At 47.7% G+C, this 22,637-nt stretch overlaps 1 protein-coding gene across 8 annotated transcripts in view; it reads right to left on the reverse strand.

Moving 5' to 3' along the window:
- TENM2 (teneurin transmembrane protein 2) overlaps window positions 1–22,637 on the reverse strand; it is a 960,873-nt gene that overhangs the window by 106,451 nt on the left and 831,785 nt on the right. For all 8 annotated transcript variants that reach the window (XM_057729532.1, XM_057729570.1, XM_057729561.1 and 5 more), the window contains one exon: window positions 18,365–18,511. In XM_057729532.1, the coding sequence (XP_057585515.1) occupies window positions 18,365–18,511 (147 nt within the window). The remainder of the gene's footprint in view (window positions 1–18,364; window positions 18,512–22,637) is intronic.

Raw genomic sequence — 22,637 nt, forward strand, 5'->3', positions numbered from 1 at the left:
TGGTGTAGCAAGTACTCAGTAAACTGTGTATTATCTCCACTATCACGATATCACCCATCCGGTAGAAGCTGGCAACTGAGAACTCAGAGACGCTAAGTTACCCAAGTGACTAAGAAGCAGCTTTGGAGAAAATGTAGGAAAAGGCAACCCATGAGATAATCACCCTTTGTCCTCTTCACTTTCAGAAGGGGGAGATGTTTCCTTTCCAAAGGGAGCCTGAAGACTGGGCAGCGGACACCCATCAAGCCAGGAAAGTGTGAGTGGCCTTGAGATTTAGTTACTTCTGAAGGCCTGTCTGCTCCTACAGCTGGGGAAGAGTTTGGCTGGTTGATATGAACATCCGAAGAGGAATCAACATGAGAAACAAGATGCCGGGGAATTCACTCTATGCAACACAGGCTGCTGAGGACCACACTGTTTACCTGTGAGCCTCAAACCCCCTTTCAGCTGTTTTCTGCTAGCACAGGTGGCACTTCTGGGTGGGCTGCAGGTTTGTGTCAGCTGTTTCCAGCCCCTGCCGCGTTTGCTCTGCAAGACTTTTAAAGGAGCTCCTAAAGAGTCAAGAGATTTAACCTCAGTGCCTTAACTGAACACTTCCTAGTGATGCTACACTCGGGGCGGGGAAGGGGGCCATGGGTAAACGGAGAGGCTACAGAGAAGCCGCAGCAAACACCTGAATGTTTCTGAGCTGGCTGAACCGAGCACAGCTTTTCTGTCTAGGGAAGGCTGCCTGAGTCCGTGCATCACTCCTATAGGGAAGTGAAGTCTTCAGGAATGAGAGGAGGTTTATTTCATTTATTTCCTCTTTGATCTTTGTAAACTGGGCCGCTTTGGGAGAATCTGGATGGAAGCATTTGGGTCAGTTTTCAGTGCCTTTTGTTCCCTGCCGCTTGGTATGCAAGTGACTCCCTCTACAACCTGCATGAACTCTCCGGCTTTCTTGGGTATTGAAGGCTTCAGAGGAAGATCCAAATTTACTTTTCTCAGTTTTGTTTCGTGACAGGGTGGCACAAATCAACTCCCACAATTCACCTCAGGCGCCACGGATAGCACGGCGAGCGTCTGCACGTAACACTGGGTTGGGAACTGGGCAGCAGCTCAGATTTGAAAAACGAGCCCCACTTTTTCCATATCATGGTTGGATGAGAGGGACCACAACCACCAAATCTACCTTCCCCACTCAGTGGGTCAGGAGGCTATAGGATGGACAGGTTAAAACATGGGCTGGAAGACTACATAGTCTTTCATTTCTAGGATGCTTGAGAATAGGCGAAGTTCATGAATTAGAGTAGACAGAAACTGTAGTCACCTTTATGGGAGGTACTGGCTGGAAAAGAATATAGGGGAACTTTCCAGGCTCGGGAATTTTCTAGATCTTCATCTTATCCACTTGGTGAATGTGTCTATACAAATTCATCACGGTGTATATTTAAGATGATGCAGTTTATGTATTTGCTAACAGACTGACTTTAGGCAAGAAAATCACCCTCTTTGTGCTCTGTCTGCCTTGTGTACAAAGTAGGCATGTTGATGTTGATATTGATGATGGTGATGGTGATGGTGATGCCAATGCCTCACAGGAGCATTGGGAGGATTAAATAAGATAATCCACACAACTGGGAACAGTTGTGAGCGCCTAGTAATTACTAAGTGCCTCCGAATCGTTTCCACTTCTTTTCTTCCTTTGTGAGTCTTCTTGGCATCATGTAGGTTTGTTTTGCATACAGAATGAAGTACTTGCCAAATGCTCATTTTCCCAAGAAAAACACAGGGAATCCAGGTGATGAACCCAATGAATCCTAGGGCCATTTTTGAGATCAGTTAATAATGGAGGCGGGGGGGAGACGGATGAAGTGGTGGCGAGAAGGGAGGAGGCAACCAGTTGGGGCAAGAAGGAGGAGACCTGCCCTGCCTGCCCTCCGCGATGGAAATGAAGAGGGAGCAGGGGGCGCTGGAGAGCACCCTTCACTGCGGGCTGGCAAAGGCCAAAGGCGCCTGAATTTTAGCCCGAGGCATAAAGGTGTTCTTGAGTAAAAAAGAAATATGGTGGCCATAGGATTTGTTTTGCCTTGGGGGTCATTTTGTTTTAAGGTGAGCTCTTTCAGGACCGTGCTGAAAGTGTGTGGGGTCCCTAGCTATTATTTTTCTGCCAGGCCCCTATCTGTATAAACAATTTGAGTTACCCAAATCAGCATATCAGCACTATTCTGGCAACTTGATCTTACATAAGCTTGCAAAAAAAAAAAAAAAACAAACACTCCTTCAGCCAGCAGGAGCAATCCACTCGCCAATCTGCCCTCTGGAATTGAGGTTTGGGCATTGAACCCTGAGATAGCTCAGAGATGCAAATCCCCAAACATCTTAGGGTATCTGGTCAACCCTATATGCATGGGGGTGGAGGTGAGGAGGGGTAGAGGGTCAAAGAGCACTCTGAAAGGGAGAAACAGGGCCCAGGGCTCACGTGGGTCCTAGTCTGGCAAGGCTGCTCCTCACAGACAGCACTGCTGATCCTGGCCAATCCCTGCCACAGAAAAGCACTTAGAAAATTTTAAGGCAGCGCTCCAAAGCTCAGGGAACCACTCGCCCAGGATGCTTCTTGCCCCAGTTAGACAAATAACAAAATAATACGGGCTTTAGAGTCAGAATGGTCTGATTTTAAGACCTGTTCTATCATTCATTAGCTATGTAACTTTGGCAAGTGAGTCGTCTCCTGTGACTCAGTGTTCCCAGCTACAGAATGGACTTAATAGTACCTATGTCACCAAAGAGCATGGAGATCCTGTAAGACAGTACACGTGAAATGAGAAGATGAAGGTACTGCACTTAACACAGAGGAAGAACTCAATAAACAGAGGCTCTTCTTGATGATATTTCCCGCTCTCCACCAGGAAAGGGCACTGTTCTATTTGCATTTTACCAATGCCTGCTGACAAGTTGGAAGTGAGGGATAATTGAAAGTATTCTGGCTTGATGTAACTAAGAAGTGAAAGGAACGGGCAAGGCTGACTTGATTTAACCTGGCAATATGAGATTAGTTCTTCATTGCCGTTGTTAGGTCTTCCGCATTGCCAACCTTTTAAAGCAATAGATTGGCTGCCAGGGTGCTCATTTGGAAGGTTTCACCTGCCATTAATACCTGGCTGCCTGATGGACCGTCATTCGGTGGGCATCTCTCCTCTCCCCCCATGGAGCAACCGCCATTCTTAAACGCTGCAAGAAGTAAAACTGTATTTGCACTCCTTCTGGAAGGCCTGTTGGAAGTTTTCCTCTTGCTTCTTATCAACTCTTTTTGTCAGTCTCTGAATTCCAAGGCCTGGGATCCTTGTCCCAAAAGCACCTTCCAGCTTTTCTTATAACTTTGCAATGGAAGATCCAGAGATTATGTCCAACCAGAGATCTGGCAGAGTGGAGGCCCCCCTGAGGGCTGCTTTGCTGGCTTCCCTAAGTGTTCAGGATGGATGTGGGAAAGAAAGCAAAGGCTGCCTAGGACAACCCATGCACTGTTACTGAAGGCAGTGATATGATCCAGATAAGACCTCTCTTTGCTATGACTCTAGCTTTACCTTGAAGCTACTGGGGCATCTGGTCGACCCCACATGACTGGGGTTGGGGATGAAGGATGGTAGATGTTTTATGACAATGATCTTGAAGCGTGTGTCTAGTTTGTTGAGTTTTGTTTTTGTTTTTTTTGAATGGTTCTTCACCAAACATGAAACAAATCGACCAAAACCAAAAACACTATCAATCAAACCCCTTTGAAACCAATGCGTCTCAAATTCTAATCAGCCTCAGAATCACCTGAGGAACGCGTTAAAATGTAGATTCTAATTCTGTAGTCCTAGGCTAGGGCTTGAGAGACTGCATTTCTTATAAGCTCCTAGGTGATGCTGACGCTAGTGTTTGGAGCACCGTAATTCTAGAAGTCAGGCACTAAACTGCTACTGGTCAAGGTGTGCTCCCTGATTTCCTGTCCTGGAGTCACCTCACTGATGTTAAAATACTGACCCCTGTTGTCACCCACAACTCCTAAATTCCTGAGGGTGGAAACTAGGAATCTCCATTCTAAAGAAAACACCCCAGTGATTCCTTAGCTCACTAAAACTTGAGACCCCCTGCTCTGAATTATTGAAAACACCTTTCAAATATCCACAGCAGCACAACTGACTCCTAGGGACTAAAGCAGCTTTTCCAAATTATGCCTCCTGGGGATGTTATCAGGGCTTCCCTGAAATAGAAATGGAGGTGGGACAGGGGGGTCTGTGGTCAAATACAGTTTGGGAGATGCTGGCTAAACAAAATTAAACTGGTTTCATCACAGCAGGAATTCTCAGAGCATTTGATGGGTGAATATGGATTAGGAATCTTTACTATTGCAATGGACTGTGCAGTATTTCCTGACCACGGACCCCATTTTGCTTGGAGCATCTCTCTGCAACAGTCTCCCTGCAACCAGCCTTACTGGTTGGGAAGCACTTCATGAGAACATAGGGTTCTAGGTTTGGGGGTTCTATTCTAGGAAGGAGCATCCAAACCTTCATCTACTCAACAGTCAGAAGTGGCAGCCCCATGCTTGACTGACTGTCTCATAAAATGTAGGTTTTTGGGTGATTAGGCCCAATGCAAACCATGTCATCACTACTAGCAGCTCTGAGCCTCTGTCCTTGGGCTCTCAGAGCCTCCCCAAAACCAATGTATTTCAGCATAGGGGTCCTGTGCTAGGTGACAGCATCCTGGGGGGTCAGCACAAGCATGAAACGTTAATGGCAACCATGTCTTATGAGAGCTAATTATTGGCATTTAGGAAAAGTTTACTAAGTGCCAGGCACCGTGCTAAGTGCTTTACATGCATCCCCTTCATTAAATCACCACCAAAACTCCAGGCAGCATTAGCCCTGCTGTTACAGATGAAGAACTGGAGATTTAGAGACAGATTAAATACCTTGACTAAGACCATGCAGCTTCTGCATGGTGGGGCTGGGTTTCGAACCCAGTTTGCTGCACTCCAGCGTTAAATCCTACATGCAGCTGCCATGATAGGTCTGTTACTGTTAAACATTCTGAAAGGCCAACACACAGGAGCTGTTGTACCTGCCACTATGACATGCCTAGCGCCTGCACCAAGCTCTTTTATTTAAGGCAGGACTACATCAAACAGAAGAGGGACAATTTAAAGACATATTTTTTGGAAAACTGGGATGCAGAATGTTTTAGCTGCCCTCCGCCCCAGCTCCTCACTTTACCAGCTTACACTTCTGACTTGGGTGGACCACCACAGGACTGTTCCCCCACGCCAGCGGCTTAAGGTCCTCTATGCTTTCTCAGGCTGCATCATGCATTCTTATCCAGCCACCATCCAGCAATGCTCACAAGAAGCCTTTAAGGAGGCTTGTGTGATCTCCACTTTGCAGATGAATTAACTGAGGCTCAGAGAGGTTAAGGGCCTCGCCCACAATCACCCAGCAAGTCAATGATGGAGGAGTGATTCATCCCTAGGCTGTCCGCCTCCAAAGCCTACACGCTGGGTTTCTACCCTCCATTCTTCATAGGAGGCTGCGAGCGATCACAGCTATAGCAGGGTACCCTGTAAATGCTGTAGGACTTGAAGAAGGAAACGCCACGCCTTCAGAAGACATCTTCATTTTCTAGTTGCTGTTTCTTTCAGTCTTTCTCTTTCACTCTCTCTCTCCCTTTTTCCCCTCCCCCTCCCCCTGCTGCCTCTCCTCAACGCAGGCAGACGGAGCCTCCAGCAATAATGATCTCACTTGATCAGAAAGTCTTCACCTTGGACATCCCTGACAGGCCTCTCTGGCACAGTCTCACCCTTGTTAGCCCAGGGCCATGTTTTTATACCCGGGGGCTTTCTACCCTGCCTGCAGCTGTCTTTCCCCTTTCCCGTTACAAAAAACCAGTGGCAACAGAGAGCAGGGGCCTCTGATCTCCGCCACTGGCTTCCCCACATGCTCGCCCCCGCCCCGCTGTTTCTGGCCTCCCCCAGCCTGGTGCGCCCCCCACGCCTGCTGCTCTCATCAACCACCATTTCAAAGAGCCCACTGACAGGTCAGACAGAAGCGAGCTGATGGCCGGGGAGTCCAGGCCCGGCAGGGGGTGGCAGCTTGGTGGGGTGCCAGACAGTGACTTGCTGGGCCCTCAGAAAGGAAAGGGGCTGTCACCACCGACACCTCTGAGCAACAAGCCGGGACAGTTACTTTCCGCCTGAGGAGAGACCCTGTCTCTTGGGGGGAGGTGGGAGGACCGGCCCCAAAGCTGAGAGAGTTAGCAGGGGGCATGATGACCACGTAAAGAATAAAGAAATACCCCAGCCTGGCACCTGGGAGAAGGGACCAGACGCAGCTATCTACAAGCTTCCTGCTAGATTAGGGAAATCAGACGTATGAATTCCTAAACACGGCCATTACTGCGCTCCAGGCAATGTGCTGAACACTCCCTAGAGATTCTCTCATTTAATCTTCACATCCACTCTACGGAGGCGGAGGCGGCACTAGGAGCTGGTATTGTACTGCCAATTATGATTACAGGATCTGGAGGTCTGCAACACACTGGCTGTGTGGCTATGGGCTGCTTACTTTACCTCTCTGAGCCTCAGCTTCCTCAGTGGTAAAATGGGGCTATTGTGAAAGACTAAATAAGCCTTACGCAAAAGCACTTAGTGGAGAGTAACCATCTGTTTACTCCAGCTTCCTCACTACACCACATCTGGCCAAGCAAGCTGTAGTATGGGAGGTCAGGGCTCACTCAACTGCCATCCCTGGCAGCCCCTGCCCTTCCTTCTGTCTTGGAGGAGGATTATGGAGCTTGCCTACCTACTGCCATCAGCCCACAGAAAGTCCATACACAGGGTGAGCAAAGTCGGCTACAGAGGTGAGGAGCACCAGAGCCAGGTGTTCACGTCTTAGTGAAAGAAACAATGTATCTTACATTTGGATTTTCTTTGCATTGATAAAATGGTGTCAATGATATACAGTGACTTGGGTGTCAATGTCTGTATGCATATGTTTCTTTAATCCCCAGATGAAATTTATTCACCCTAAAATAATCTACCGAATAAATGACAACTGCTTCTTATCTGAGATACTTCTCATTAAAGCTTTCATTCTTCAATTCACTTAATAAGGAACTGGCCAAGATAGACAGGGATCCTGAGGTTGTGGGCCTAGATTTGAGAGGGGAAACAAAGAACAAATAAATATGTAATGGACTTTGTGAGAGTGATAGTGTTTTGAAGAAAAGTATAGCAGGGCACAGGGCTGGAGAGGGATGGAGGGAAGCCAGGGATGGCGTCTCTGAAGAAGTGATGTTTTGGTAGAAACCTAAATGAAATAAGGAAACAAGTCATAGAAACATCTGGGGGAAAAGCCTTCTGGGCAGAGGGACTAGCAGGTGCAAATGGCTAGGGTTGGGATGTATGTTGTGAGCTACGGGAAGAACAAGACGGTCGGTGATGGCCCAGTAGAGGGAGAGGAAGAGAAGGAAGAAATGAGATCAGATGGAAGTAGGGACCTGCTTATGCAAAGCAATGGCCAGCTTTGCACCTGGATGCCATTCTATGGGAGAAGAGATATCCTGGGAAAATACTAGAAGAGGTGTGATATGACCTGACCTTGAAAAGAATTCTTCTGAGGGCTCTGTGTGGGATAGGCTGGCAGCTGCAGGAACAGTCGCCCAGCTTAGCAAAGCTGGTGGCATGATCTAGGTGAAGACGGGAAGACATGAAGAAACCAGGGCCTTCATAATGAGGAATGGAGATCGGAGGCGCCAGACAAGGGTGCAACCACAGATCTGTGTGGCAACATGCAGAGACAAAGGTGGCACGAGAGAGAGCCAGGAAACGAGCACTCCAGCACACCTGCCACAGAGATGTGCGCCCAGGGATGTCCCCAGCATTCCTATGCCAATCAAGTCAGCACTGCCTCACGAGGCAGCCCAGGGCCACCACGCCTGCCGACATCACTCCCTGCAGGCACCTGAGCTCGCCTCGAAACGGGACATATTGGGCCAAGTCAGTGGTTCTCAACGTGTCAGCATCATCCGGGCGCTTGCTAGAAATGTACCTCGGTGGGCCCCATACAGCCCTATCGAATGAGAAGCTCTGGGGGAGAGGCCCAGCCTGACCTGTGCCTTATGCCTTCCAGTGACTCTGATGCCCACGGACCTACGAGAAGCACTGCGCTACACGTTTCGCACGTGTGAACTCATCTAAGCCTCACAGGGTCCTATAAGGTAGCAATCGTCATTAGCCCCACTCTCTGGAGGACAAAACCGAGGCTCAGAGAGAGAGTGACTTGTTCACGCTCAGACTGTGAACCAGTGGAGGGGCCAGGAGGTGGACCAAAGCCTCTTTACCACCCTGCCGGGCCGCCTCCTCCCGCGATGGGCAACGAGAAAACATACGGAAAGGCCCTTTTTCCCTCCCCGCTGGGAGCATGTGTGCTCAGGAATAATTCCAGCAGATTTATCAGCGTTCCGTCTGAAGGAAGAGGGGTCATTGCAGTTTTGGGGACCAGATACTAAGCAGAGGAAGGCAAAGCAAATACTTGGGGTGAAGTACACTCTGCCCAGCATGGCACACGAGACCTGCTTCTGTCTGTCCAGACCTGCTTCCCCAGTCTCCCCCTCCTCCACTCTTCATACTCTCAGCCTTCTCAGATGTCCCCAAGTGTGCTTTACTGTCCCTGCCTCCGTGCCTTTGCTATTTTCTTTGCCCAGAATGTCCTTTTCTCTCTCCTCATGTAATTTCTCTGTAGCTTTCAAAGTCCAAGGCTTACTGGCTCTGGAAGCCTTCCATGCCCCTCCGCTGGGCTGCCATTGCCCTTTGGCCTTACGGCTATCATGGACACTCAGGATACGGGTTTGACTGGTTTCACGTATGCCTCACCCCTCACCAGACTGTGGATTTTTTGTGGGACACTGTGTTTCATTCATTCCTGCAGAAGAGAGGCTCGGTGTATGTTTGTTAAATGAATAAATGATTTGGGAGGTTCTGTCCAAGAGAGTGGCTGGTTTGGGGGGAGGAGTTTGCCATCATCATCACCATCATGAATGACAAGAGGTCTGTGCAGGGTGGGGACGGGGGTGGGGTGAGTGAGGCCCACCAGGGGTGCAAAATTAAAGGAGGGGCTCACTCTCAGGTGCTAGGTTCCTCCACTCATCCTAGTCTAGGTCCCGGGTCTCAGATAGATCTTGGCTCAAACCTGCAATGCCAGGCACCCACTCTCTGGAGGGTGACTGGGTCCCTTTGCGGGAAGCATATACTGGATTTATTTTTTATTTTATTTATTTTTTATAAGAACTTTTATTGAGATACAGTTAACATACAATAAAGTGCTTATATTTAGAGTGTACAATCTGGTATCCCAATCTCCCAGTTCATTCCCCCCCCAACCCTCCCTGCTTTCCCCACTTGGTGTCCATATGTTTGTTCTCTACATCTGTGTCTCTATTTCTGCCTTGCCATGTACTGGATTTAAAGTCAGGAAACTAAGCCTCTGGCTCCTATCTGCTATGTGGCCTTGAAGAAGTTACTTTCCCTCCCTGGGCTTTGCAGCTGCTGGAAGACTGTATATTTCAGCCCTTCTGCATCTGACATTCCTGGGCTCCATGATCTCATAAATGAAAGACAGTGTCTCTTAGTGCGTGGTCCTACCGGTGGGTCGTGCTGGTAGAACTGGGTGGGCAGGTCAAGGATGATATACCTTGATGATTAAAAAGGGAGGGAATTCCCTGGAAGAGGCTTGGATTTTGCTATGCGTGGAGAGAGACAGAAGCACTGGGCACTGAGCTTTGGGGGACACCTTGCAGTTTTCTTTGGATTCACATTTGGCCGTATAATTCTGGCCCCTCTCCAATCCCCCAGAGCTCTTGGCTGAGAAGATGGAAAGTCAAAGAAAAGAGCACAGGCCTTGGGGCAGCTGTTCTCGCTGTGCTGTGGAGAACGCCTAGCTATTTAAAGTCCAACTGCTCCACTTTCCCCTGCTCGCCCCCGGCATTCCAGTGCAGAAGCACTTTGTGGCAAAAATGCACTCCAGATCCAAAACTGGAGGGAAAAAAGCTAATGCCAAGGCTATTTTTCAGAATGCTGCAGAATCTGTGCTGCCGAGGGGCTGAGGGCATGAAGCAGACCTGCCCTGCTCTGATCCCAAACACAAAACCCAGGTGCAGCAAGGGGCCTGCAAGCAGGGCTCTTGACCTGTGTTCTGAACCCTGACTTGGCTACGTTTTAGCTGGGCAGCCTGGGTAAGCCACTTCACTTCTCTGGCCCTTAGTTTCTGCTTCTATGTGAAGGATAGTAAGGGGCTCTTAGGGCTCTCGTGAGCTATTGCCATGATTTATTTGGGCAGTCTGGTGACGTCTGAGCACAGGCCTGGCCTCCAATAAGCGCTCCAGGCATCAGGACTTTGACGTCGAACCAAAGGATACTCCCTTTGTCCGTACCATCCAGCCCCTCAGATATGTTTCTGGGAGACGTTAGCATCCTCCTCAGATGTGTCAGCCCTGGCACTATGGACATTTTGGGGCTGGACCATTCTTTGTCGTGGGGCCGTCCTGTGGACACACGATGTTTGGCATCACCCCTGGCCTCTACGTACTAGAAGCCAGCAGTGCCTCCTCTGTTCCTCCTTCTTGTGGCTCATAAAATGTCAGACACTGCCACTGTGCCCTGGAGAGCGAAGTTACCCCTGGGAGAGAACCACGGGTCTCAGCAGAGGGGAGGATTGTGGGAGCAACAGGCTCATCACGGCACCAGGGCCCTTGAACCTTCATTTAAATGCTGGTTACAGAAACCAGGAGGGTAATGTCTGCCATCTAGGCAGTTTCCTGGCCAAAGCAAAAGCAGACGGAGCCAACAGAATGATACAAACGTTACTTTTCTGCCACCAGTGAAACCTGTGTTTTGCTCCTTTAATTCCCTACAATAAGTCTTCAGTGATTTAAATTATTAACATTTTTTTTGCAGACTATGCATTTTAATCACAATTTTATGATGAATATTTGATGTGTCATCGAATCAGGGAAAAATATATAATCCCTTAAGAGACACTTAATAACCATTTCAACTACGAAAGATGTGATGAGAAAAGACTGAAGCTGCTGTGTTAGGTAAACTCATGAACTTTCAACACCTTTTTATTTTCTTCAACAAATTCCACGGTCAAATAAATTTACTGTGAAAAGGTTTTCTATGGGAAAGTTTTACCTTTGAGGCGATTTTTCCCAAGACCTTTTTGCAACAGCACACATTCTGTACTTGTTTGAGCCTTCTGTAGAAATAGCTCCCAAAATTTATTACTGTTTTAGAAGAAATGAGATGCTGGCTTTAAGGCAGAAAAGTGGAAAGTCGCAGTGGTTAGCTGAAAGGCCTGTTTGGAATGTGACCTTCTTGGGGTATCCTTATCTGGGAAATGGAAAAACTGTGAAGAGAGAGACTCACAGACCTTGCCTTTCTGGTGTGAAGAATTGATAAGGTAGAAGAAAGACGGAGTAACTTAGGGCTGTGACATTTGTTGCGAAGGACACACCAGTGGGTGTTGGGAGAGAGAGAGAGGTGAACTTTGCAGGTCAGGATAGGCTTTTTGGGGGCCTTTGAACTGCAACCTAAGAATAAGTAGAAGAAGCCAGTCACGCAAAATGCCCAGGGGATTGCTGGCCCTGGATCAGCAAGATTCTTAGGGGGGGATGAAACTCAGCCTGTGCAAGGCCCAGAGGGTTGGCCAGAGTGTCTGCAGCAGGGCTGCTACGGAGGCTGCAGGGGATGGTGAGAGAAGGGGGGGCACGCATCAGAGCAGACCCTCTAGGCCAAGGTGAGACGTTTGACTTTGATTCTAACCACAGGAGAAGCCCTTTGAGGGCATGGCATCATCTGATTCACAGCGTAAAGCTCTCCCTCTGGCTGCTGTGTGGAGGCACAGGGAACGGGGGCAAGAGCAGCTGCAGAGGGACCCCGTTCACCGTCTATTCCCACCATCCAGGTGCCTCCAAAGCCCAGCACACTGCTCTTGAAATCCTACTGAGCACAGCTTTTACATGCAATGGAGAATGGATTCTTTTTTTTTTTTTTAACCTCAATAGAATAAAAGAAAACTCAACCCCCCACTCTCAGTCTCCTAAATAGAAGATTCTCTAGTCCAATGTGCCCAGGAAATCAAAGATCTTATTTCAACTGGAAGATTCAGAATCATTCCAGCCCCCTGTCACCACGTGGTCCTCTAGGAAGGTCAGCTGGGGCTAGTTCTGTTTCCCTCCCAAAGAAGAGAGCACCAGTGCCTGGCCAGCTGGCACTGGCCTCTAGGCCAAGTTTTTCCTTCTAAGCATTAGATGTATTGCTTTCCTCTCTGGGAGCTAATTGTTCATGGCTCTAGCTACATTTGCCACAAGGTCTTTGGACTACAGAGAGAATCCTCATCCAACCCAATTAATAGAGCAAGGTTGTACTTTTAAGCTGTCCCCCACCCAACCCATCCATCAACATGATTTGCACACATTAATCAAGGCATTTACAAGGGGTTCACCAAGCTTTCTCTCTCATTGGATGAAGAAATGGGACTATTTGGACTTGTGAACCAGAACTCTTCCAGAGTCCCTGAGGTCTGGAGCTTGGCTCTGCTAAATGCACAGACAAGGTGAGTTATTAATTAACAATTGAGATAAATGCCGGGATAGCATCCCTGAATCATGTCAAATCAATTTGGATGGTTATGGGATGGGGAGAGAGGGGGAGGCCGTGGTGGGTGAGGAGTGGGTTTCGTCTGTTCCAAGTGCTTTTGGACAGACTCCAGTGTTATTTCTCCTCATTTAGACCTGGCTGGAGGGCCCTGAGCTCAGGCCAGCATCCACATCTCTTAACCCCAGGCAGCCTCCTTTGGAGCAAAACAAGGAACCAAGTTTCGCAGATGGAGGTGGGCTGGGAAATACCGTTCTGAAGAGCAGCCTAACTCCTTAATTTAGAGAGAGAAATGTTGATGCTGTTGGTGGACGGAAGAGCCCTTACCAGGGGTCACTGATGACACAGATCTGTGGATTTGAGAGAGACAAGGAGAAAGGCTGAAGACCCTGGGCTCGATATTACGATGGGCTTTCTTTCCTGTCCTGAAGCCAAAACCCATGCTCCAGGACAGTGCCTTCCTTCCCTAAGCTCCTGCTGAATGAAGGTTTCCCACCCAGTATGCCTTCACTCACTGCACTGTAATAATAATACCACCATATTTACACAGCTTATGTTTTCAAATGGACTCTGAGCTTCAGATGGAGTCAGGGAGCTCTTTGTGGATACTTGTGTCACATTTGTCTTCAAATTTCCAAAAGCCTATTTCCAATGTCCAACTTTTAGTAACCCCCCAACAAATGTCTGTTAAACCATGCATGAATGGCTAATGGCTGGAGTCACACTCTAATGACAGAGAATTAAGGACTTCTTACATTTTGAGACGAACACTGGCCACCTCTCCAACCAGAAATGGAGAGGCACGTCTAAAACATCCTAAAGTTATCTACTCAGAAACTAAACAGGAAAATGTGTTTATGTTTTTCCAATTACTTCTTTCTACTTGAAATAAAATTCCCCTTTCTTCACGTCACTCCTCTTGTGTTCTGGAAATTCCAGGGGTACAGGTCTGGGTATAGGCCCCATGACAGTGGGCTGGGTCAGCCCAGCCAGGGGAAACCATTATTTGAGCAAGTTTTTCTCCAGATGTGGTCAGCAGACCACTTGCGCCAGAATCCTCCAGTGCGCTTGGTAAAAATGCAGATTCTCAGACCCCATATCTGACGTAATAAATCAGAATCTCAAAAGTGGGGGCCACAAATCTAAATTTTAAACAAGCTCTCCAGTGTGGCCATGCAACACTGAAGTCTGGTGAGCACTGGTTAGAATCTCAGCGGTTCTGCACTGTGGGAAAAATTATGGGGTAGGCTCCACCTCTGTGCATTCAGCATCCATTCTAGACAATAACAACGACATCAATACTAGTAGCATTAAAGCTGGCAACAGCTAACACGGGAGGGTATCCTCTGAGCCAGGCACCTTGTAAGACGTATCACACACATTCTCTCACTGAAACTTCACGCCTGCTTACGGAGGTGGCATTACCATGCCTATCTTACAGACAAGAAAACTGAGGCTTTGAGGAGTAAACTGACCTGCAGAAGTGGGATACAGAGGCTGAGCCCCGAGCCCAGGGTCTTAACCATACGATGCTACCGTGTCATCTATTCGGCAATCAGGGAAGCGACCGGGGAAGGAGCAAAGCGTCTAACTTTCAGAGCTGTGTTGAAGCAGGGCAGAGGGAAACGAAGACAGCTCCCTAGCGTGGTCAGGAAGGATGTGGGGCACGGTGACTCGTGGATGAGCTCGGCTTCGGAAGAGCTGTCTCCTACCCCTCTACTTCCGGTTCTCTGCCCATAGACTGGAGACGGCATCTGCTAGGATTCTATGGGAGCTTCAGACAGCCTTCCAGGCTGGCTCCCAATGACGGGAGCTGGGCTTTCTATAGGTAGACACCCGGGGCTCCTGACTCCAAGTGCTGGGTGATAAAGGGGTGGAGGGAAGGAGTAAGGGCTGTCTTTCCAGGCCAGACAGTCTACCAATGCCTCCCCACCTCGAGGTTCCCACTTTGAGAGAAAATCTACACCCTTTCTCCTACCCATGGCTGTGATGAACTAAATCTCACACCTCTGTCTTGGTGGTGATAATTAAATATTATTCGCCTGTCACTTGACGCACATGTTGTGTGTATTCTCAGACTTTAATGAGCCCGTATTTGCCTTCTGTAAGCAAAAATATTTCTTTGAGTCTCTCCTTTTTCAAATTGGGGTGAGCAGTTCAAGTAAAGATCTCTCACTATTAAAAAGACAGTCTGATCCCCGGCACGACTGTCTGAATCGTTTCTACTGCTTCTCGGGGGCCGCGGCAGGTGAAATTTGTCCCTTCAGAATCAGCCACTGCTTTCATCCCGGCTGGGGGTGTTGGGAGAGTTTGAAAGTGGTGGGAGTAAGAAGGGAGGAATCCATACATTGTTTTGGGAGGATAGTTGAAGGCAGCTTTTTTCAAACAGTTTCTCATCTAAGCACAGAGAATCCAGAAAGTATTTGAGTGAAACATTTCCCAAGTTTTCCAAGGAAGGTACTTAGTACCATTCTAGATGCACTGGAGAGAAGAAGTTCATTCATGCCATATAATGGCTGTCTTAGTGATTCTTAAAGAGAACCTGCATCAGCATCCTCTGGAAATTTACTAGAGATTCAAATTCTTGCATTCCACCCCAGACCTATGGAATCAGAAACGGGGGTAGGGCTTAGCAATCTGTGTGTAATCAAGCCCTCCAGGTGGTTTTGCTGTAAGCTAAAGTTTTAGAACTACTAGTGTCTTGCAGGCATTAGAGCTTTTTTCTCTTATAGAGGAACTCAGGTTGAAAAAGACTGCTAAGGGCTTCAAATCTCTATATCCATATTTGTATCTATATTTATCTCAGTTTAAAATAAAAAAAAAACCTACGACTTTAAACTTGAGATTTTTTAAAAATGTAGAGCATTCCTAGATGGAAAAATGATTTGCCTCTTCCAGCTCGCTTTGGAAGGGCGCTCAATTATATTCCCCATTCGTGAGGTTTATAACAAATGTGTTCACTGCAGCTGCTCCCCAGGCCTGGGTGTCTCCTCGGACCCACCCACTGCTACGTTTAGAGACCCACACAGCTCCTCTTGAGAAATGGCAAAGCAGGACAGAGCCTGGGGCAGAACTTCCACCCCCACCCCCAAATAAACAAAAAACCGTGGTATAATTAGTGTGCTGCAGGATTGGATCTGGAGTTGATGAGGAACAACTTTAATATTTATCAATAAACAGCAAAGTGCTGAGCACACCTCCTAGGGAAGTAATTAACCATAAAAAGGATACTCTGCACCAAGGAATCTCCTCCAGAAAAAGAACTCAGTTAATTGTGAATTGCTTACACCAGGTGAGAGAGAATCAGCGCCTACCCCTCTCACCTGACAGAAGCAACTCTGAATTAACTGGGAGTTTCTTTTTATAAACACCGCACAGAGCCTTTTTTTTCTCTTGGTGGTTAATTACTTCCTTGGGAGGTTGCTTTAATAGTTCCCATAACAAGGCCATTATTGTCTTTAGCATAATCACTGCCTCATTTGCTTTTGTGCCCTCCTTTTGGATGCCTCTTGCCTCTGCCGCTAGGAGGGACCCTGAATTGTGCCCCTTGGGCAAGTCCGCAGGCTGGGGACTTGCAGGATAACTTCTCCAGCCCCACCACATCAGGAATTTGGTTTTCTCCTGGTGAGAGCTGGGTTGGGGATAGGGCTGGTCCAGAAGGAAGAGGGTGGCCCAGTGTCCTTTGGGGGAGACTGAGTCCCCCTCCCTGGGGTGCAGCATTCCAGCCTGTTTGCTAAGCTTTCAGCTGCTGACACCAGGCACTGGGAAGGAAGCCAGGACAGCCGCTCCTTTCTGGAAGAGGAAGGAGCGGATCTGTAAGCAACCGATTTGTTTGGTGAAACCACCAGGGACCAGAAGCAAAAACAGTGAACCTCACCAGGCAAAGCAGCGTGATTCTGACCGTCCCTCTTGGGGAAAAAAATGTATATGGAATTATGCCTCACTTCGTTAAAAAATGAATTAAACTGGCTTCTATTTTGGCTGTGTTTCAGGAAGGTAAATGAATGAACGGGAGCTCTGTAAACTGCATCAAGTTTATAAAAACATTTTTTGACTGGTGTATTCCTATCAGTGTATGCACACTTGTTTACTTACAAATTATAGACGTCACAACTGCAATAATAGGTTATGGAAATTGCAAAATGTCTATCAGGAGGATGAAGAAAAATAAAAATAGGCTGTCTGATACTTTCGGCCTTGCACCTCACTCTGGACCTCACTGTGACCTCACTCTGGACACCACTGAAGCCAGCCCCTTGGGCACACGAGGGCACGGCTGGCAGTCCCAGAGCCCAGGGATCAGCACATACGAGACAATACATATTTTTGTTAAACAATCAGAGTCATACCCTCTTATACCCTGAACAGCTTCTGCCCTAAGGGAATTCCGACCAGTCAGTCATTTTGGTGGGGGTGGATGACAAACTTGTACTAATGTTAGGGGACCAGGACTCTGTGTTCTCAGGAAATCAGGTGGTCCCTACGCTACGCCAACCCCATTTAGCCCAGAATCTTAGCACTCCATCAGGAAATAACACAGGAAAATTTGGCTCAGGGGTGTAGACCAGAGGTCCGCAAACTTCCTGTAAGGGGTCAAAGAGTAAAAATTTTAGGCTTTGTCTCAGCCAACGAACCAACGTTGCCTTTAAGGATGAAAGCAGGACAAAACATAAACGAATAAGCATGCCTATGTTCCAATAACACTCTACATATGGACACTGAAATTTGAATTCCACGTAGTTTTCACGTGTCGTAAAATATTCTTTAGATTTCTCCCCCACAACCATTAAACATGTAGAAACCATTTTTTACTTGCAGGCCGGTAGGAAAACAGGCAGTCCGTTGGATTTGGCCTGAGGGCTGTGGTTTGCCAACTACTGCTTAGAACATGGACTTTGGAGCCAGAGCTGGGTTTGATTAAAACAGAATGTAGAAAACAGATGTAGAAAACAATCTTATGGTTACTGGGGGGGAAAGAGGGGAGGGCTAAATTGGGAGACTGGGATTGACATATACACACTGCTATATATAAAATAGATAACTAATAAGGACCTACTGCACAGCACAGGGAACACTACTCAACACTCTGTAATGGCCTATATGGGAAAAGAATCTAAAAAAGAGTGGATATATGTATATGTACAACTGATTCACTTTGCTGTACACCTGAAACTAATACAACACTGTAAATTATCTATACTCCAATAAAAATTTAAAAAGAAGAAGAAAAAAAGTTACTTAATCGCTCTCTAGGCCTTGGTTTCCTCATCTGTAAAGTAACATCACAAAAGGCTGAAAGGATGAAGGGATGCACTGCTTACGACGTCTTAGCTCAGGGTGAGCACATACTGCTGTCACCTGCACAGGTTTGTCTGTAACTCCCTGCCCTGGAAGGTCTGGCAGGGACGGTCACCTGCAGGCAGAGCCAGGGTGTGGCCACCTTTCTATGGCAATGTGTACTTGAGAAACCAGAGCCAGCATCCAAGCCCAGTGCCTCCAGCTCATGTCTCCAGGAGCCCCCGCTGGCCCGAGGATGCCCGTTCTCTGCTGCATTTGCTTCAAAGGAAATGTTACAACAACACTTGACAATAGCAGAGGGGAGGTCTTTCAGGATAAAGGACTCATGACGACCGTCTATACACAATGCTCTGCTCTTGAGGGGCTGGGAATTAGAAGACGCTCACTCACCTCCCTCATTATCCTTGTTATCCGCACAGGAGGTTTCCATGGCAACGTTGCATCCGGGCCCTCTCCAGCCGGTCTGGCAGACACACTGCCAGCTGTTCTGACCCAGTGTGCATCTCCCGTTGCCGTTGCACAAATCGGGGCAGCCATCTGGTTGGAGAAATGGAGAGGATGAGAAAGAGGAACGTGAGGCCGCGCTGGGGCAGCAGGGGAGCCATGCAAAGGGGGAGTAAGGCCACGGGGCAGCCGCTGGGCCAGCCGCAGAGAGGGGCCCGTCCCTGCCTCGGGAAGACTCAGGGAAGCAGGCGACGCATGCGGTGCAAGACATTAGCAGGGGCCTAGATGCAGAGGACCCCCAATGACACTGACCTGCGCGAAGGGGTCTGAGGCAACCTTCCCAAAGTGGGGAACATTCCGGAAAATGAAACTAGCCCTGAGCTTACAACAAGCCTAGCTAGCTGTTATCTGCAGCCCGTGGCTCAGGATGGATGCTACCTCAAGAAAAATCTTTTCTTTCTCTCTTCTTTTCAGAAGGGCCTTCTGCAGAAGAGAGAAAATTCCCTATCAACCCAGGAGGGAGGCGGAGTGCCCTCCATCTTTCAGAATTTTAAAGCTAAATTTACATATGATTAGCATGAACTTCTCATGACCAACAGCCGGATGGTTCTGCTGGGCTATTTTCATATTTTTGTAGTGTTTAGTTTTAAGGGGCACTTAAACATGTTGGCTGCTAATCACTCAACCTATTTATGGCATGATTTAAAAACACTGCAGGATCTGAAGGCTGGGGAAGGAATCGGTGCGGAGTGCCATGAATCGGGAAAAGACAGAGGAACACTTATGTGCATGGGGGAAGGCGGTGCGGTTCGAGTAATTCTTACTCTGTGGTTTTCTTTTCCTTTTTGGGGGGTGTGTGTGAAGTCAGCAGCCTACCTCATTCCCTAATTGCTCCGGCACCTGAAACAATTGCAGCTACTGTCCTCCTGATCTGAGCTTGGGCAAAGAGAGCCTGGATGAGGAAAGAAGAGCAGGAGTGGGGGGACTACAGAGAGATGGGGCACCTCTGTGCCAGAGCTTCTGTCGCCCTTGATAAGATGTAGAGCAGAGTAGACAACTGGTAGGATGTGGCCACGCTCACAAAACCTATTTGCTGGCAAGAATTCCTAGATATGTTTTCATTTTTCTTTTTTTAACAGCTTTATTGAGGTATAATTTACATACCATAAACTTCACTTGTTTTCAGTGTACTGTACAAGGCAATGACTTTGAGGAAATTTATGGCATTGTGCAATCTAGGTATGTTTCCCTACTACATTTAAATATACCCTAAATTACCATTACTTTAATTGTTCTCAGAAAATAACTTTCCTGAACATCTATCTCTATCTCTCTCATTCTGTCTCAACATCTCCTACCATCTCTATCTCCATCCCTTTCTATATCTATTTTTAAACCACAGAGAGTGCAGGGTGGATTGGGCCGTGGCGGAGGGATGAAGCGCTCTGTAATGATGGAGGTAACTGATTTGAAACCTTTCTGGCTCAAATCTTCTGAATCAAAAGAGTGCATCTCCCCCTGCTTCTCTCTCCAGCGTTCCAGAGGCCGTCACCTAGCAGCCTTCCTCTCTTCTCTCGAGTACCCCTTACGAGAATGCCGCTAAACCTAATTTGCGCATGGGGCAGAGGTGGGAATTTAAAGGACTCCTCCTAAGAAGAAAGGGCTGGAGGGTTTGAAATTGAGTTGAAATTCACTTCTTTAAGGAGTGTCACTCCTCAAGGCTTGTTCCCTCCCATCCTTTCCAGAATGTGGTATGTATGGGTTAGGACCCGGGAGAACAGGGTAAGCAACAGAGGAGAAGGTCCACACGAAGAAGTCTCTGGAAGGAAGCTGAGCTGTCTTGAGAGGAGGAACGAGAAGATGGTTACCAGGGAATCTTTTCTTTTGTTGCAGAGCCTGGCACTAAATCCAGGATGTGAGCAAATCACCAGCGTTTGCATATCTGGAGAAAGACTTACTGGTCTCCACACCTACCCTCACAAAGCCAAGAATCACATTTCCATCCCTTTCCTTACCAAGGAGGCGACCACAGCCCTGCCTGGAATACCTGTGACCTTCCCGCCTTTATACTCTGAGAGAGCGCTGGGAGGGGAAGCCAGCCCCAGTGTCAGAGACATGCCACACATATTTCTGCAAGAGCAAAATGCAACTCAGTAGGAAAAGCCCAAGGGACATTTCACAGATTCTCAAGGCAAGGAGAGTATCCTCAACCTCCAACCACCTCCAGCTTTACAATTTCTACCAGTAGAGTTTTGGGGGAGCGGATCACAGAGAATACACTACATGACAGACCTACCAGCATTCTCCTGGTGTGGTATCTATTATATGTGCTTTGTTATTTAGCTACTTTGAGGTCTCATGTTTGACTAAAATCATGCACAAAGTCTCAACAGAAGCCTCATTGTGTAGGAAACCCACGTCCACTACATAAAATTCAAATGTGCAAAGAACACTAGCATGTCAGTCAGAGATATGCACTCAAAATATGTACACTCCTGCATTGAACGAGGCTTTTTTCCCCTTCTCTTTCTTTCTCGATTCCCTCCTTCTCCCCTGACCAACTGAAGCGAAATAAACAGACCACAGTAGTGAGTTTTCTCCACCTCGTACGAGGAAGATGAAAACACGAACAGTGGGAAGCTGGCAAACCTCTGAGAAGTTTTGGGGCAGCTGGGAATTAATGGACAGGACTTTGCTTTTTAGCTTGAAGAGGAAGAAAGCAGCCTTGGTAAATGCGTGGCGTTGCTAGGCAACCCCAAGCTACCCCCAGCACAAGTTCATTCTGCTGGTGGCCTTCCGAGGAGGTGATTCGTTGTGTTTGTAAAGTGCAAAGCCAGCCTCTGCTTAAGGGAAAACAAAACGTAGGAAGTAATTAGTCTGGAGGGCAAATGGGTATCAGGTAGTGGCTTTTCTTAGCAGAGAAATCTGTAACTGGAGTTGAATTGGGCTTATGGGCTCATACTTGGGGATCCGTGAGGTCTCCTGCATGGAGTCTTCTGGATTTCAGGCTAGCTAGCACTGCTCCTTTCTTGAGTGCCCATCTCTGAGACCACTGATACAGAAGGCCTTAGGCACGGCTGTTTGGTTCTTTGTGCTGGTGGTGAGCTGACTGTTGGAGACTTCAGGTTCTATCATGACCCTAGACCAGAGATTCTCAACTGAGGCAATTCTGTCCCCTATCCCTCCCTCCAGGGGACGTGTGGCAATGTCTGGAGTCACTTTTGATTACCGCATCTTGGGGAGGATGCTACTGACATCTGGTGGGTAGAGGTTGGGTGTTCAGCGTCTTATAATGCCTAGGACAGTCCCACAACAAAGAATGATACAGCCCCAAATGCTGAGGTTGAGAAACTCTGCCCTTGATCTAAAGCTGCACGAGAGCTGAGATTTCCCTGTTTGCTACTGGATACCAGCATCCGCCCCAGTGGCAGGCACATAGCAGGTGCTTACATGAATGGAAAACAATCAGGTGGTGCTAGCATCATTTCAGCCTGGCCCTCATCTATAGATTCTTCTGACAGTTATGTGAAGCTAGTGGGGCCACTTGCTCAAAGATCTAAGTCTTCTTCCCAGGGAGAACTTTCAAGGGCAACAATGATATCTTGGGCTGGTTTTATCACACTTCTAACGCTTTTGGCAGAGTGGAAATGGAATAGTTTCCAAGACTTTTCTACACATAGAATTCCAACCACTAGGAAAAAATATCTGTTGGCACAGTTACCAGGCAGGCAGGCTTTTTGCCTTAACAAAGCTTAGAGCTGATACAGAAAATTGGGATTAAAAAAAGCAAAACAAAAGCCAAACACACTGATATATTCAGATGACTCCTGAATTTTCAGCGCTAGTCCCCTGAACTCTGGACCTGGATTCCAACTTGCATCTCAACATCTCCATCTGTTCACTCAGAAGCATCTCAAACTCAGCAGAATCCAGTTTCTTGATCTTCCTTCCCCTCCCAAACTCTGATTCCTTGGTCAGCGAATGGCACTGAGACTGATACCTTGAAGTCATTGTTAATTACCCTTCCCTCTCCCTTTCTCTCTCATCTCATGTATCTAGTCAACAACCAAGTCCTACCCAATTTTCCTCTTTACTATAAGAAGCACTACCCACTCTTCCTAAGTACCTCCAGAACCTACCCTCCACTCCTACCCCTGCTGCTGCTACATTAACCTAAGCCATCCTCATCTTTGGTTTAGACTCAGTCAAAGCCATCTAA

The sequence above is a fragment of the Hippopotamus amphibius genome, chromosome 1 (assembly GCF_030028045.1).
Source record: "Hippopotamus amphibius kiboko isolate mHipAmp2 chromosome 1, mHipAmp2.hap2, whole genome shotgun sequence".
Classification (NCBI taxonomy): domain Eukaryota; kingdom Metazoa; phylum Chordata; class Mammalia; order Artiodactyla; family Hippopotamidae; genus Hippopotamus; species Hippopotamus amphibius.